This window comes from Lutjanus erythropterus, chromosome 11 (genome assembly GCF_056507025.1).
Source record: "Lutjanus erythropterus isolate fLutEry1 chromosome 11, fLutEry1.hap2, whole genome shotgun sequence".
Classification (NCBI taxonomy): Eukaryota; Metazoa; Chordata; class Actinopteri; order Lutjaniformes; family Lutjanidae; genus Lutjanus; species Lutjanus erythropterus.
Genome location: NC_139327.1, coordinates 18,900,298 through 18,913,471, shown reverse-complemented (window position 1 = coordinate 18,913,471; position 13,174 = coordinate 18,900,298). Strand labels below are relative to the sequence as shown.

At 38.0% G+C, this 13,174-nt stretch overlaps 1 protein-coding gene across 1 annotated transcript; it reads left to right on the top strand.

The window, feature by feature from the left end:
• The first annotated feature begins 1,947 nt into the window (after positions 1 to 1,947).
• Positions 1,948 to 11,660, top strand: pdha1a (pyruvate dehydrogenase E1 subunit alpha 1a). The gene is made up of 11 exons (XM_084731139.1): positions 1,948 to 2,101; positions 3,825 to 3,893; positions 3,985 to 4,158; positions 4,349 to 4,475; positions 4,572 to 4,663; positions 5,761 to 5,853; positions 6,995 to 7,150; positions 7,496 to 7,567; positions 7,655 to 7,722; positions 8,270 to 8,378; positions 9,650 to 11,660. The coding sequence occupies exons 1-11, from the start codon at positions 2,054 to 2,056 to the stop codon at positions 9,812 to 9,814; spliced, it is 1,173 nt and encodes a 390-aa protein (XP_084587265.1). The 5' UTR covers positions 1,948 to 2,053; the 3' UTR covers positions 9,815 to 11,660.
• Positions 11,661 to 13,174: the final 1,514 nt, after the last annotated feature.

The window sequence follows — 13,174 nt, the reverse complement described above, 5'->3', positions numbered from 1 at the left end:
GAGAAGGGCAGGAGAGCAGGATGTAGAGTCCTGAGCAGCCGAGCAGTATGCCATTAACACCAGGGGAACGTGTATCCCAGTCATGTTAGTGTTTAGTTGTCACTATGGCCAGTTGCTGTGCTAGCATGCGGTTAAATCTCTCAACTAGGCCGTTGTTCTGTGGGTGAAGGGGTGTGGTGCGGGTCTTGTGGGAGCCCAGTTTCTCACACATTACTACAAACACACGGGACTCAAAGTTTCTGCCCTGGTCAGTGTGAATGGCTTCAGGCACCCCGAACCCGCTGAACATTCCCTCCACCGGTGCGTCCACAATGGTCTCTGCCTCCTAGTCTGGCAGGCTGTATGCCTTGGGCCAGTTGTTGAAATAGTCCATGGCAGTGAGGATGAAACAGTTACCCCTGTCCGTGCAGGGAAACAGTCCAAGGACATCAGTTCCCACCCTCTCCATGGGGCACCCAACTGGGAACTGCTGGAGCTGTGCATGAGACCTGTCTGTGGGGTCATTACGTGCAGTGGTGAGAGACATTGTGTGGGGTCAATACATTGTAATGGGTCAGTGATGGCAGACAGATCTATACACTGCCAAGCACCATTGTCTGATATCGCATTTATCAAAATTTGTTACCCTATGTCCTTAACATACAGGATCACACCATTTTTCACCATTTTTAGCTATCAAATATAATCTCAGACTACAGTAAAAGCCTTTGTTGTGGTCTAATGGTCTGGGCACTGGAATAAAATGTAGCTGTGGGCCTCATATCCTCCCCATTTCTCCAACTCTCTGTGCACTGAGTGAATGTAACATCCCATCTACTAAAGTGCAGCCTACTGCAGACTACACAGGGCAGCTTTATTTTGCCTGCAGTCCCAAAGATTAACTCATACTCCTGTTGAAATATTTCCTGCCATAAGTTTATTGTCGGTCAGATACTAAATGTAGTGTGCAATATAAACCAATATAAATTAAGGTAGCAAAAATAAGCTTTAACACATGAATTTGACAAACACCCCTGAAACAGGCATGGCCTTGAGACTAGGCAATAACACAGGTGTGACCTCAAGGCCCTACCATTTCTGAAATTGTATAGTATAGAAATATACAATGTTCATGTTCATCTGTTTTGGTAGGATCTTCACAATTTGTTTATATTAATGCAGGGGTACTGGAGACCCCAGGCCCCCTTTAACAGCTTAAAAATACATATTTAAAATTTTTTTATAACTTCGTTATGCACATGAAGTGAAAATGGTAACAATGAAAAAAACTGCCACCATAAAAAAGCCAAAAACATGAAGAAAAATATTAGAACACTGTCATTGAAAAACACACCAGAATACAAAAAATAAATAAAATGAAATGAAATAAAATAAAATAATAATAATTATTAATTTGTTTTATTCTTTTATTCTTGTCAGTCCCAAAATGTGTTTGAGTGCCAGTACAACTTTCTACAATACAAGTGTCTCAATGCCAACATTTCCTTTGCCATCTCATTTTTTTTTTATTTACTTACTTTTTTTATTTTGTTTTCGATGCCAGAATTATAAGCTTCATATAATCTGCTGTCAGAGATCCCAGCTGTAAAACATGGCTCCATTTTACAATTTAGTGTGACCTAATAATTTCTGGCAAAGGGAAGGATTAGTTCAATATTGTCCTATACGTTGGGCTTTGATTAGTTCAGAAAAAAGAGAAAGAATTTATCATTATTATTATTATTGTTGTCGTTGATGTTGTTATTATTATTATTATTAGTAGTAGTAGTAATAGTAGTAGTAGTGGTAGCAGTGGTAGTAGCAGTACTAATAGTAAAATGTCATATGTCCCAGTAATGACCTAGAATTAAAATATAATTCAGAAATGAGTTATTCTGTCATACTTGCGTTGCCACATTCAGACCAGAGGAGGAGTGTTGGCAGCAGCGTGTTGTTCTGCCGTTATTGGAGTCACAGAAGAAGAATAGTGAGCGGAGCCGGAAGGACAGAGCTGACAGAAGGACGGAACGGTGTGCTGTGCAGGGCAGGACTGTGGTGAGCGAGCTCAGGAAAGATGCTGACCAATATCTCCAATGTGCTGAGAGCTGGCGCTCGGAGAAATGTAAGTACACACATTTCAAACTGTGGTCGGTTTTACGCATACATTTCTTTACAGTCTGTCTTTAAAATCTCTAATGTTTACACAAAACAGTCCTGTCAGCGCTGTTCTGACCTTGTCAGGCCGAATGATAGCTGGTTTGGCTAACACAGCTAAAGTCTCCAAAATCTATCTAAAGTTTCTGTAATAGCGGCAGTATTTTGGTCAGCAGTGTGACAGTCCTGCAAAATTTCCTTGAATTTTACGCAGTTTCACACTTAGTTAGTTAGTTGAACCGTTAAGTGGTGGAAGAAACAGCAGGACGTTACTAGAAATGTGTATTTTTTTTATTGCCATTTATACCACAGGTGCCTTTCCTCATGAATACTTTACAGAATTTGTGATAGTTGTCGTCCTTATTGATAGATATTTCCTTTATAACACAATTAGACTTGCTGCTGGAGAAGATGTGGGCAGGCAGCAAACTATACACATACTTTTTAAGTGCCTAATATTGACACCTTTTTGGAAGAGGATGGAGGAAATCTTAAAGTTTGACTTAAAATAAGCTCTGAAACTAGAAGATATTTTGGATCTTAATTTACCACACAACATAAAACCAGCTGGCATGCAATTCTTTTAATAGTATTGTATGTGCAAGCCAAAGAAGCACATGGAAACAACCAAATTCACCAAAACTAAATTCATGGCTATCAATAACAGGATAAATTTTGGACATGGAGAAACTAACCTTTACAATCAGAGATGACATTAACAAATTTAATAATATTGACCACATAGACAGATTTTATAAAATGTCTTATTAATACTATCTCGCTCTCATCCCTCGCCCCTTACCTATCATGCCCCACCCCCTGTTTTTGTTTTTCCCTTCTTTCCACCCTTTGTTCTCTTGCTTTGGTATGGTTGAGTTGGCATCTTTTAGGTTTTGTCCGTTACTTATCAATTTACTTTGTATAAAAAGCATACTAATATGCAGTGCTTTCGGGAGAAACAAATGGAGGGAATGATGAAGTTTTAATCTTTGCAATTAAGTATTTAAAAAACAATTAGTCATGTTAGTTTAAAACACTAAAAATGTCTTGTGCTAAGCTGTGGTAAGATGAATAATCAAAACACAAGCTCGGGGGATAAATACAGTGATTGTTGGATTAACTATATCAGGATTTATCAAAATGATGAATACCATGTTGCAGTTGAATATGCATATTGGTTGTGGTTTATGAGGCTTATATATTTTTTTTACTAATATCTTTGGATTTGTTTTGTCAGAAGCAGCGTTTGTTTCTGCTCTGCAGTTTACCCAAACATTGTGTCTCACTAAACAGTTGCAAATTTTAGGTCTGGGTAGTTAAATGTATCAACAACATTGATTATCAAAAACTGTCTGAATGCTGCCATCAAATGTCACAAATGTCCCAATCTTGGCTACATGTTGTTGGTCAGATAGTTCCTAATTTAAATCAGTATTTTGATTATTTTAGTCTTTTTTAGTAAGAGAAAATTGTAGTACAGCTGCTTGTGTTTCGACGACCTTTGATACAGAATATGAGAATTTATGGCTTATTGTGTTAAATGGAAAAAAGAGGTTTTGACATGGTGGTGTTTTGTCAAGAAAGAAAGACATTGTTTTTGTTCTAGTATTGAAAAATTTCAAACCTTAGCATATTTGAAAACCTGTATATCTGTTATTTTTCCTAAACTGTTTTCTTTTCTCCCACTTCAGGGAGCTGCAGTGATCATGTCAGCGCGCACGTATGCTGACTTCACAACTGAGGCCACCTTTGAGATAAAGGTAAGCTTCAACCATTGATTTGTATTTTCAGCTAAACTGATCAGTGCAGCTGGCAGTTTGTGAGTTATTTGGGGTATTGTCTTCCCTCTAGAAATGTGACGTCCACAAGCTGGACGAGGCCCCGGCCACTCAGGTGGTTATGACGCGTGAGGAGGGTCTGAAGTACTACCGCATCATGCAGACCATGAGGCGCATGGAGCTGAAGGCAGATCAGCTGTACAAGCAGAAGATCATCAGAGGATTCTGTCACTTGTATGACGGCCAGGTAATTTTTCCTAAACTTTACAGAAAAAAAAAATATAGGAATAGGGTCACTTCAGGAGAATATTGAATGTTGTATGTATGATGTAAAGTTTTGAAATACAACTGGCTATCTTTAAAGTGGATGCTCAGTGATTGAAAAGGACCCACATATGTCCCACAAAGATCTCATCTCACCTGTTTTCTCTTCGTAGGAGGCCTGTGCGGTTGGTATTGAAGCAGCCATTAATCTGACAGACCACCTGATCACTGCTTACCGCGCCCACGGCTACACTTACACCAGAGGAGGGACTGTGAAGGAGATCATGGCTGAGCTCACCGGTGAGACATTTAGATTGTTGATTTATTTTGAGATGCAAATTGTTCCCTTTAACGTCAGATTTCTAATCCCTGCATGTTTTTGTTTTTAATTTTCAGGAAGAAGAGGAGGTATTGCAAAGGGCAAAGGAGGCTCTATGCACATGTACTGTAAAAACTTCTATGGAGGAAATGGAATTGTCGGAGCTCAGGTACAACCCCGAGATCTAAATGATACATTTATCGATTTATCCTTTAGTGTTTCTTTGTTCCACATACTCTCTGAATGTTGTTTTAGTAGTTTCAGAAGGGAGAAATTCATATGTTGTGGATTTAATGTGAACACAAACCTACATGTCGTATCAGTATACAGTCAGGTTGCTGTAATTGTGATAAGTCTTAGAAAGGCTAAACACAGGCATAATTAGTGGGTTTGATATTGTGGATGTATAGTGGAACTAAACGAAGGTGACACTGGTCACAAATTCTGACGCAATTCTGGTATACACAACAACACTAGCTCTTTTGATGCCACGGCAAAAAGAAAAAAAAAGTATGATCATTTTTTTCCTTTTTTTACTGAAACTGCACACAGTGCTGGTACAGAAAAAGTCACTGAACACTGTCTGGTTTTGCAAAACTGAAAGCCAAATTTCATGCAGGATTATAAAGACGCAACTGCACTGAAGTCTTGAATGAGCATTCAAATTATTTTTTTATAGCTTCAGTGATTTTGATACTATAATTAACAGATCCAAAATGTCTTGAAGTATTGATACTTTTGAAAACCCTATAGCCTGGCTGGTGCTCTAGTTTTGCTAAAAATATTATGGCAAGAAACCCTGGAAAAATGAGATGTCCACCTTCCATAAATTCTTGGTATTATTTGTTTTCTCATGTCATAAGTTGCCATTCAGCTCAAGGCACCAGCCAGACTAATGATATTATGTTAATGCAAAACAAATGTATACAGCAGGTGCAGGGCTCCTTAGAAGTAGATAGACTAGTAATACGTTCACATATAGAGGAAAGGATAGTAAGTGTCAGGTTACTGGATACAGGCAAGTCCCATTAAAGATAATATTGGCTTTCTTAGAAAAATTATTTACACAAAACACACCCAGCTAGGGTTTTCTATATGATTCTGTTTTCATGTAACAATAACTGTTTTGCTGAATGTCATGGTTTAACTTTTGTGGGGGGATTTCAACCTTTGGGCTGATGAGCCCACTGAAAAATCCGTATCGACACTCTGTGTTTCATCAAACATTGACATAATATGACCCCAGTCATCTCTGATTTTTCATAGGTTCCCCTGGGTGCTGGTGTGGCTCTGGCCTGCAAGTATTTGGGCAACAACGAATTGTGTGTCGCTCTCTATGGTGACGGTGCTGCCAACCAGGTATGACACAGAAATCACTGTGGTTACCAGTTGCAGTAGCATGACTGGTATCATTTTTACCTTGTGAGTGTGTGCATGTTGGCAATGTATTGTCCTGGAGGCACTGAGTGTAGCAGGAACTATCACAGAGGTGGTTTTGAGTAGTTTGCCCAGAGTTTATTTGTCTGTCTGTCTGATTGTTTGTAGACCTTGTCAATGCAATAACATCACGACCTCTGCAAGATACAGTCACGAAACTTCATAGGTGTGTTGTTGAGATCAAAATGAGATTTGAAGATGGGTGTATGAATTCCGATCCACTCTAAGACATGGGTGAAACTAAAGACTATCTTGCAGTGGGATCACACTAGTTGTCATGGTATTAAATACAAATGTAAGTCAATTGTAAGATCAACATGTTGATCTTACGATACATGAGTAATCAGCAGTCTTTTTTACATGAGTACTCAGTATTCATGGTGTGGATCTCACCCACCTTCAAACTCAGAATTTATTTTGATAAACACCTGTTGAGTTTTGTGATTGCATCCTGCATGGTTATGACACAATCATTTTGACAAAATCTGTCCACAAACAGACAAAAACACCTGGCAGAGTACTCAAAATCACTTCAGTGCTAGATTCTGTGTGGACTGTCAACATTGACAGGCATCGCAAGATGGTCTCAAGTTTTAATCTAGTTTTGTTTAGTTATTGGGTGGGATCAATAGCAACTTTGTTCAAAAGGAAGAGACAGTCTTTTTTCAATTATAAGGGTTTAATATTACTAATGCACTCAACTGTCCATCTGTCCTCTAACTTGTTTATCATGTTCAGGGAATTTGCAGGGAATTAGAGCCCACACAAACACTCATTAACTGTAGATGAACCTTACCACCATGTTGCTCCTACTTTTACATCTGCATGTTTTCAAAAGTGCAAAAACATCTTGTGAAAGCTGTGTGCACCATCATGGCCTACATGTGCTAAAAGACATTAAGACATTGGACTAGCAACTTTATTGATACATATATTACAGTGAATGTAAGTTAGACCATTATTATTGATGGATAAGTTTAATTGTCCATTTCACTACTTGTAAATCAGAGCTGTAACTGAGCCAATAGACATCATGTAACTGAGCTTTGTGTGTGCTTCACAGGGTCAGATTTTTGAAACCTACAACATGGCAGCTCTGTGGAAGCTGCCCGCTATCTTCATCTGTGAGAACAACAGGTATGGTATGGGGACATCAGTGGAGCGAGCTGCAGCCAGCACAGACTACTACAAGAGAGGAGACTTTATTCCTGGTCTCAGGGTACTGTTCCAACTTATCTCTTTAAATCTGTTTCTCCTCACTGATAAAAAAACAACTACAAATAGATTTCATACACACTTTTACTGTATTTTTGCACAGCTGTGTTTTAATTTGTTGATTTGTCCAGGATATCTGTTGCAATCACTAAGAAACACTCAAATTACTGTGAAGTTTCAGGTTACTAGGTAAACAAAGTGATGTGAACTTGATAGTAACTTGAGTGTTTATTAGTGAGTGTTGTTGTCCTTATAGTATAAATGACTACAATCTGTTCTCTGAAGGGGACAGTTACATTATTCAATTCAGTTCATTCAGTGAAAGTTGGGCTCTTGTTTTTGTGTCCAGGTGGATGGGATGGATGTTCTGTGTGTTCGGGAAGCAACCAGGTTCGCAGCTGATTACTGCCGATCTGGGAAGGTGAGTTAAAAATGTTGACTTATAATCAAACAGAAAAGGTAGTTGTCATTTCCTCCGCTGAATTATTTTTGTCCTCCGTTTCATCAGGGTCCCATTCTCATGGAGCTTCAGACCTACCGCTATCATGGACACAGTATGAGTGACCCTGGAGTCAGGTAAATGATCAGTTACTAATGTTTGTACATTTTAAGTTGTTATTTAAAGATTTGCTGAAACTTATTACTATAACTATTTTATTTATTGATAATAATTTTATTTATGTATTAATAATAATGTCTATCTTCACTATGCTGCTGCCCCTTGCTCCTGCCACTGTCCCACAGTAGTCTTCATTTAGTCTCCCTCTCGCTGTAGTGGCCTTGCACAACCCTGACCGAGCATAGGAATGGACTATATGGTTTTAGCAGAGGAATGACCGGCTTAAATAATACAGGAGGAGTTTCTCAAAGTTCCAGTGAGAAATGTAAAAACACCACAAATCATAGCAAAGTTGCTTACATTTTTTACTACTGATTGGTTTTACACAAATCACTTATCCTCATATTAACAGTCAATAATAAAGTAATGTATTCCTGATGATCAAGATTTTCAAATACTTAAATTGTGGCACTCTGATTTGGTGTCAGCTCTGCTCTCATTAATAGAAAATGATTGTATTAGTGCTTCCCTACAACATCCCTGCACCAATCTTTCCCCTTTCAGCTACCGCACACGTGAGGAGATCCAGGAGGTCCGCGGGAAGAGTGACCCCATCTCCATGCTGAAGGACCGTATGCTCAGCAACAACATGGCGAGTGTGGAAGAGCTCAAGGTAATCTATAGAAAGTCATTCACTAAAAAAAAATAAATTTCTGTATCATCCTTAACAATTTTTAAAAACACTTTTTTACATTAAAATGTTTAAATCTTATTTATTCAAGAGAGTTCAAGAGTGTTTTCATTTTGATAAGAACAAAAATGCACCAAGAAGACAAACATAAAGGAAGAGAAACATTTTTTTTTTTGATGACGACTCCCTTAATGAAATGTTTGGGTTTATGGAAATTAAACCACACATTATGGAACTAATTAACTAAGAAATATAAAATAAAATGCAATAAAAAACATTTTTGACCACATGTCTTTCTATAACTGATGGGGCTAGGTGTCAGTATTTAATACCTTTTAAGATGTCAGCTAAAATAAGTACAAGTAGAATCAAAACTTTACCAGTGAAATGTTTTGCTCACTGGAAGCATTCTTCAGTTTAATGCGGCGCGTGATTGGCCCACTACCGCAGCTACAACCCATACAGTCTATGATGCGGTGAAGTCGAGCGTGGTGTATTTGACAGAGTTGACAGTTCGGTGCCATGCCGCCACCAAAACACTGTAAACATTGAAAGTATGACTATACTACAGGCATGTGATTAAAAATAAATGCAGAAAATGCAGATACTTCAGGAGCACTTCCATTCACACGGGTATCAATTTGAGTAGGGAATAAAAAGGTATTAAATGAAGTATTCAATAGGTATCAGTGTCACTTTAGAAGTACTGATACTGTAATTTTTAAAATGATACCCAGATGACATCTTCAATTTATCACCACATGTATGAAATACGAATCCTTCAGCTGTTCAGCTGGATGTTGTTATTAGGGACTATAAGAAGTTTGTGAGCTTTGACTTTTAAAAACTGATAACATGCAGCACATAAAAGAAAGAACATGATTTCTGCTGCAGTCCTCTTTTGAGGTAAGGGAATTGTTGAGTTGACACCCAAAACTGCAGTGCATTGTTTATACACAAGAGAGAGTTATTCTCACTTGTTTTAATTTCTACATGAACAAGTTCCTCTGGGAATGCTAGTCCATTCTGAACAGGGCTTTAGTCTGTTATATACTTTATGTATGTTTATGTCTGCTACAGATGATTAAGATCTAGTTTTCATTATGTATTTTGTAATTCTAATGTACTGATATTTTATCCATAATCTAATCCTTTTTTTTTTTTCAGAACACCTGCAAAGCCAAATTTGGTTGTGTAGATGTACTGTAAGTAGACTACTATAATTTTCTGTCTCGTCTGTGTTGTGTCTGCAGGAGATCGATGTAGAGGTGAGGAAGGAAATTGAAGATGCTGCTCAGTTTGCCACCACAGATCCTGAACCCCAACTGGATGACTTGTGCAACCACATCTTTTACAACAATCCACCCGTGGAGGTGCGCGGCACGCACCCCTGGAGCAAGCTGAAGTCTGTCAGCTAAAGTTTTTCCACCCTATTATATATATGTATGCTAACTCCCCTGCCCTTTGCATATACACACACACACACACACACACACACACACACACACACATCACATAACGCACCATAAACCAGTACCTCAGACCCAGAGCTTGAAGAATCAACAAGTAAATTGATTTCAGTGCTGTGCATTTTAACAGCAGGGACCATATTGACAAAGATGTTCTGAGAATAAAAGATGGACAACAACACTAATAGATAAAACTTTCTTATTTACATTACTCCTCTTGGTGTCTGCATACAGACACCAGACAGGGTCATTATTCTACCTTCAGAAGAGCCATTTACTGCCATTAATTCTTGTATTGTTTTCAAAAGCAGCCTCTACAGCCATGAAAGTTATCGGTGCTACATAAATAATAACCATAAACACGGCCTTACCGAGGGAAATGTCAAACCAACAACCTCAAGTGCATTTCTGTCACATTGGTGCCATATTCTTCTCAAATCCTGTCCCCTATTTATTTAGATTTGTCATAAAGATTAAAGTACTATTAGCCAACCAAACTGTAGAGTTTTCATTTAATGTTCAGTAACTTTGGATTATTTAAAGTCATTATTTCATATATGTAGTAAATGCACCAAAAGATACCTCTGTTTATAATTCTTATGTTTTAGAGGAATGTATTAAAGTTATATTAGTTCTCTTAACATTGAGCACTTATCTTCAGAAGGTTTTGTAAATCTGGCCCCAAGTGAATATATTTAAAATCTTAAATTTACTTGTTTGGTGATTATCTCTGGTTAATTTTGAGGTATGATTAAGCAAATGTCCATTCATCACTGTTCATCTCAGACTGTCTGACCTGTAAAAAAACAAAAAACAAAACAGCAACTTTGTACTCTTTATACTGAAGTGTACATGATAAACTACTCGGTTTGAGTTAACTAGCTCTTGTCTTTTTTTATTTAACCATCAGAGACATCAGGGTAAAGACTGTGGGTACAGTCAACACTCCCGATCTTTCGCCATGTTTTTTTCTTCCAATTTGTAAGAGAGGGTAAAGAATATGAAGGGAAAGGTTTGAAATGTTTTAATATAGCTTGCCAAACCAAATATGTGCCTAGCAGATCTAGTGTTGATGAGGGAGTGACTTTGTCCTCTCATGTTTGTGTCACAGTCCAAGCTAAGCATCTAAAAGTCAGATGTTTGATGACGTGTTTATATCCATGTAGTTATTTTGCAGATACTCAGAAGCTCTTATTCAGTTCCTGGCGTACATTTGTAAGGATATGAACTATCCTAAATGTTTACTGAACCATCCAAGTGAATGTACATGAAACATCGTGACTTTTAGGCAGTGTATTCATCAGCTAGGCTTCACTACATGCTGGGTTAAGTATTGTTGGTTCAGCTGGCAGAGCATCAGTAGCTTCATGTGCCACTGCTTTAACACGACAGATAGCGGTGGTGCATAGTTTGCTGAAATGTACAGGGATATATGAACATTTTGAATTTCAGTGTGTTTTTTTCTTGTTCAGCACTCCTACACATTATTGTGGAAAAATGCCTGTTTAGACACCTCAGGTAGCAAAATACAAACAGCCTGCATTTCAACATGTACTGTAACAATGTTTGTAACCCTTTAAAGGGTACCAGAAGGGAAGGGTCTTTTCTCTGTAATGTGGAAAGTATTTAGTCAAACAAGAAGACAAACTAAAATTTAAAATGTCAGTACCTATCTTAATACAACTAGTATTTGTTGTAGTAAACTGTTACATTGAGGAGGGCAGATGCTGCAAGGAAACGCTCCATGGAAATGGAGTGTGCGTGCACTGTAATAAAAAGACTGTAAGGCCCTGTATTTGTGTACTTCTCTTTGTCTCTGTGTACAGCTGTTTGGCAAAATGTCTAAAACCTTGACCTTGTACTTCAGTCAAAGGTGGTCAATGCAAGTTACTTTTCAGCAAAGTTATTGATTAATAAATTAATTGCAAATGTGGTATCTATTCTTCTGTATCTATGGAACCCCATCTATAGACATAAACAGCTCATTGTAGGGTAACAAAGACATGATTCTTATTTTCAGGTGATTACACACTAATGAAAACATACTTATGAATATTATACTCCATGTCTGCCATATTCTATCAAAATCCCTGTAAATCTTATGCACTGGACCTTTAAATTTCAACTGATGAACCTTTGAATTTCCACTTGGAGGATGTTATTCATAGAGGTCTTGGGTAAAAATAGAGAGGTGTTATTTTTCCAAAACAAAATATCTCTGGGTTCCACCTTGGGGTCAGGCTTTTGAAACCTTTGACATGGCAGCACTTTGGAGGTACCCTATCATTTCCATCTGTGAGAACCACCAGTATGGTAACGGTACATCTATGAAGCACGCTTGTTCAAGCACAGACTTATACAAGAGAGGAGACTTCATCCCTGGTCTCAGGATACATTTCTTAATTTTTTTCTTTTGATAGGACCCTAACGGTGTCTAGCTGAGAATTTTTTAAGTCAACTAATGTCACATGGGGTTCATTTGGTAGACATCTTGAATTGATGTTGAAGCAAGTGGACAAAAATGACAATTTGTTAAAGCAAATACTTTATTCCATTTTATTGTTACACTACACTTTTTACATGAGTTTAAAAATGTTTAAGTCTCATATTAATCTCAATGACTGAGTATGGACTAAGATGCTGATAATTAATAATTCAATATGATTTGTAATAGCTTTAAAAATGTCATTCACATCCCTGCTACAATATCTGCCACCTCAGCTGTTGTTCACTGGAGGAGGTTGAGGAGGTCCGCAGGTCTCCATGTGGAGGGAAGGCATGCTCAGTAAAAAACAGCCTGCATGGAGGAGTTCACCGTAACAAAATACGTTCAAACTGTGAACCTCTAAAAGGTTTAAACTGAGGAGGAAACAAAAGACAGAAGACCACTAGGTTCTGAGATATATAAAGATGTGGGATTTGTGATTGAAGCCAGGTGGCAGATGAGTTATGATTGTAACTAGAGTTACAGTAGAGTTAGTTTTGTCAAACAGAGTTAGTCCTCTACTTGTATTGTCCTATTTTGTCATATTTTAATGTATTGGAGAGGTCTCTCGGTTTCAGCCTGTTTGGCATTGTTGTGTGGCCCCCAGTCAATAAAAGCGTGCAGGTTTTAAGGTTGGAACTCTGTGAGCTGCAGTAATTATCAAAGACTGTTAAGAAGCTTCAGAGTTTGTCATGACAAACCCTGAACCCCCATCCTTCCCTGTGCAACCATAACATCTGTAGCAATCCATCCTGGAGATGCACAAAACAAACCCGTGGACTAAACTCAAGTCTGTCAACTAAACTTTATCAGCTTCTTCTTGG

What these genes read in the sequence shown, in the direction of transcription:
- pdha1a (XM_084731139.1), top strand. Translation starts at nt 2,054, where the DNA reads ATGCTGACCAATATCTCCAATGTGCTGAGAGCTGGCGCTCGGAGAAAT. An exon ending in GAGCTGGCGCTCGGAGAAAT is followed by an intron (nt 2,102 to 3,824) that starts GTAAGTACACAC and finishes CTCCCACTTCAG; the next exon opens with GGAGCTGCAGTGATCATGTC. An exon ending in GTCACTTGTATGACGGCCAG is followed by an intron (nt 4,159 to 4,348) that starts GTAATTTTTCCT and finishes TTCTCTTCGTAG; the next exon opens with GAGGCCTGTGCGGTTGGTAT.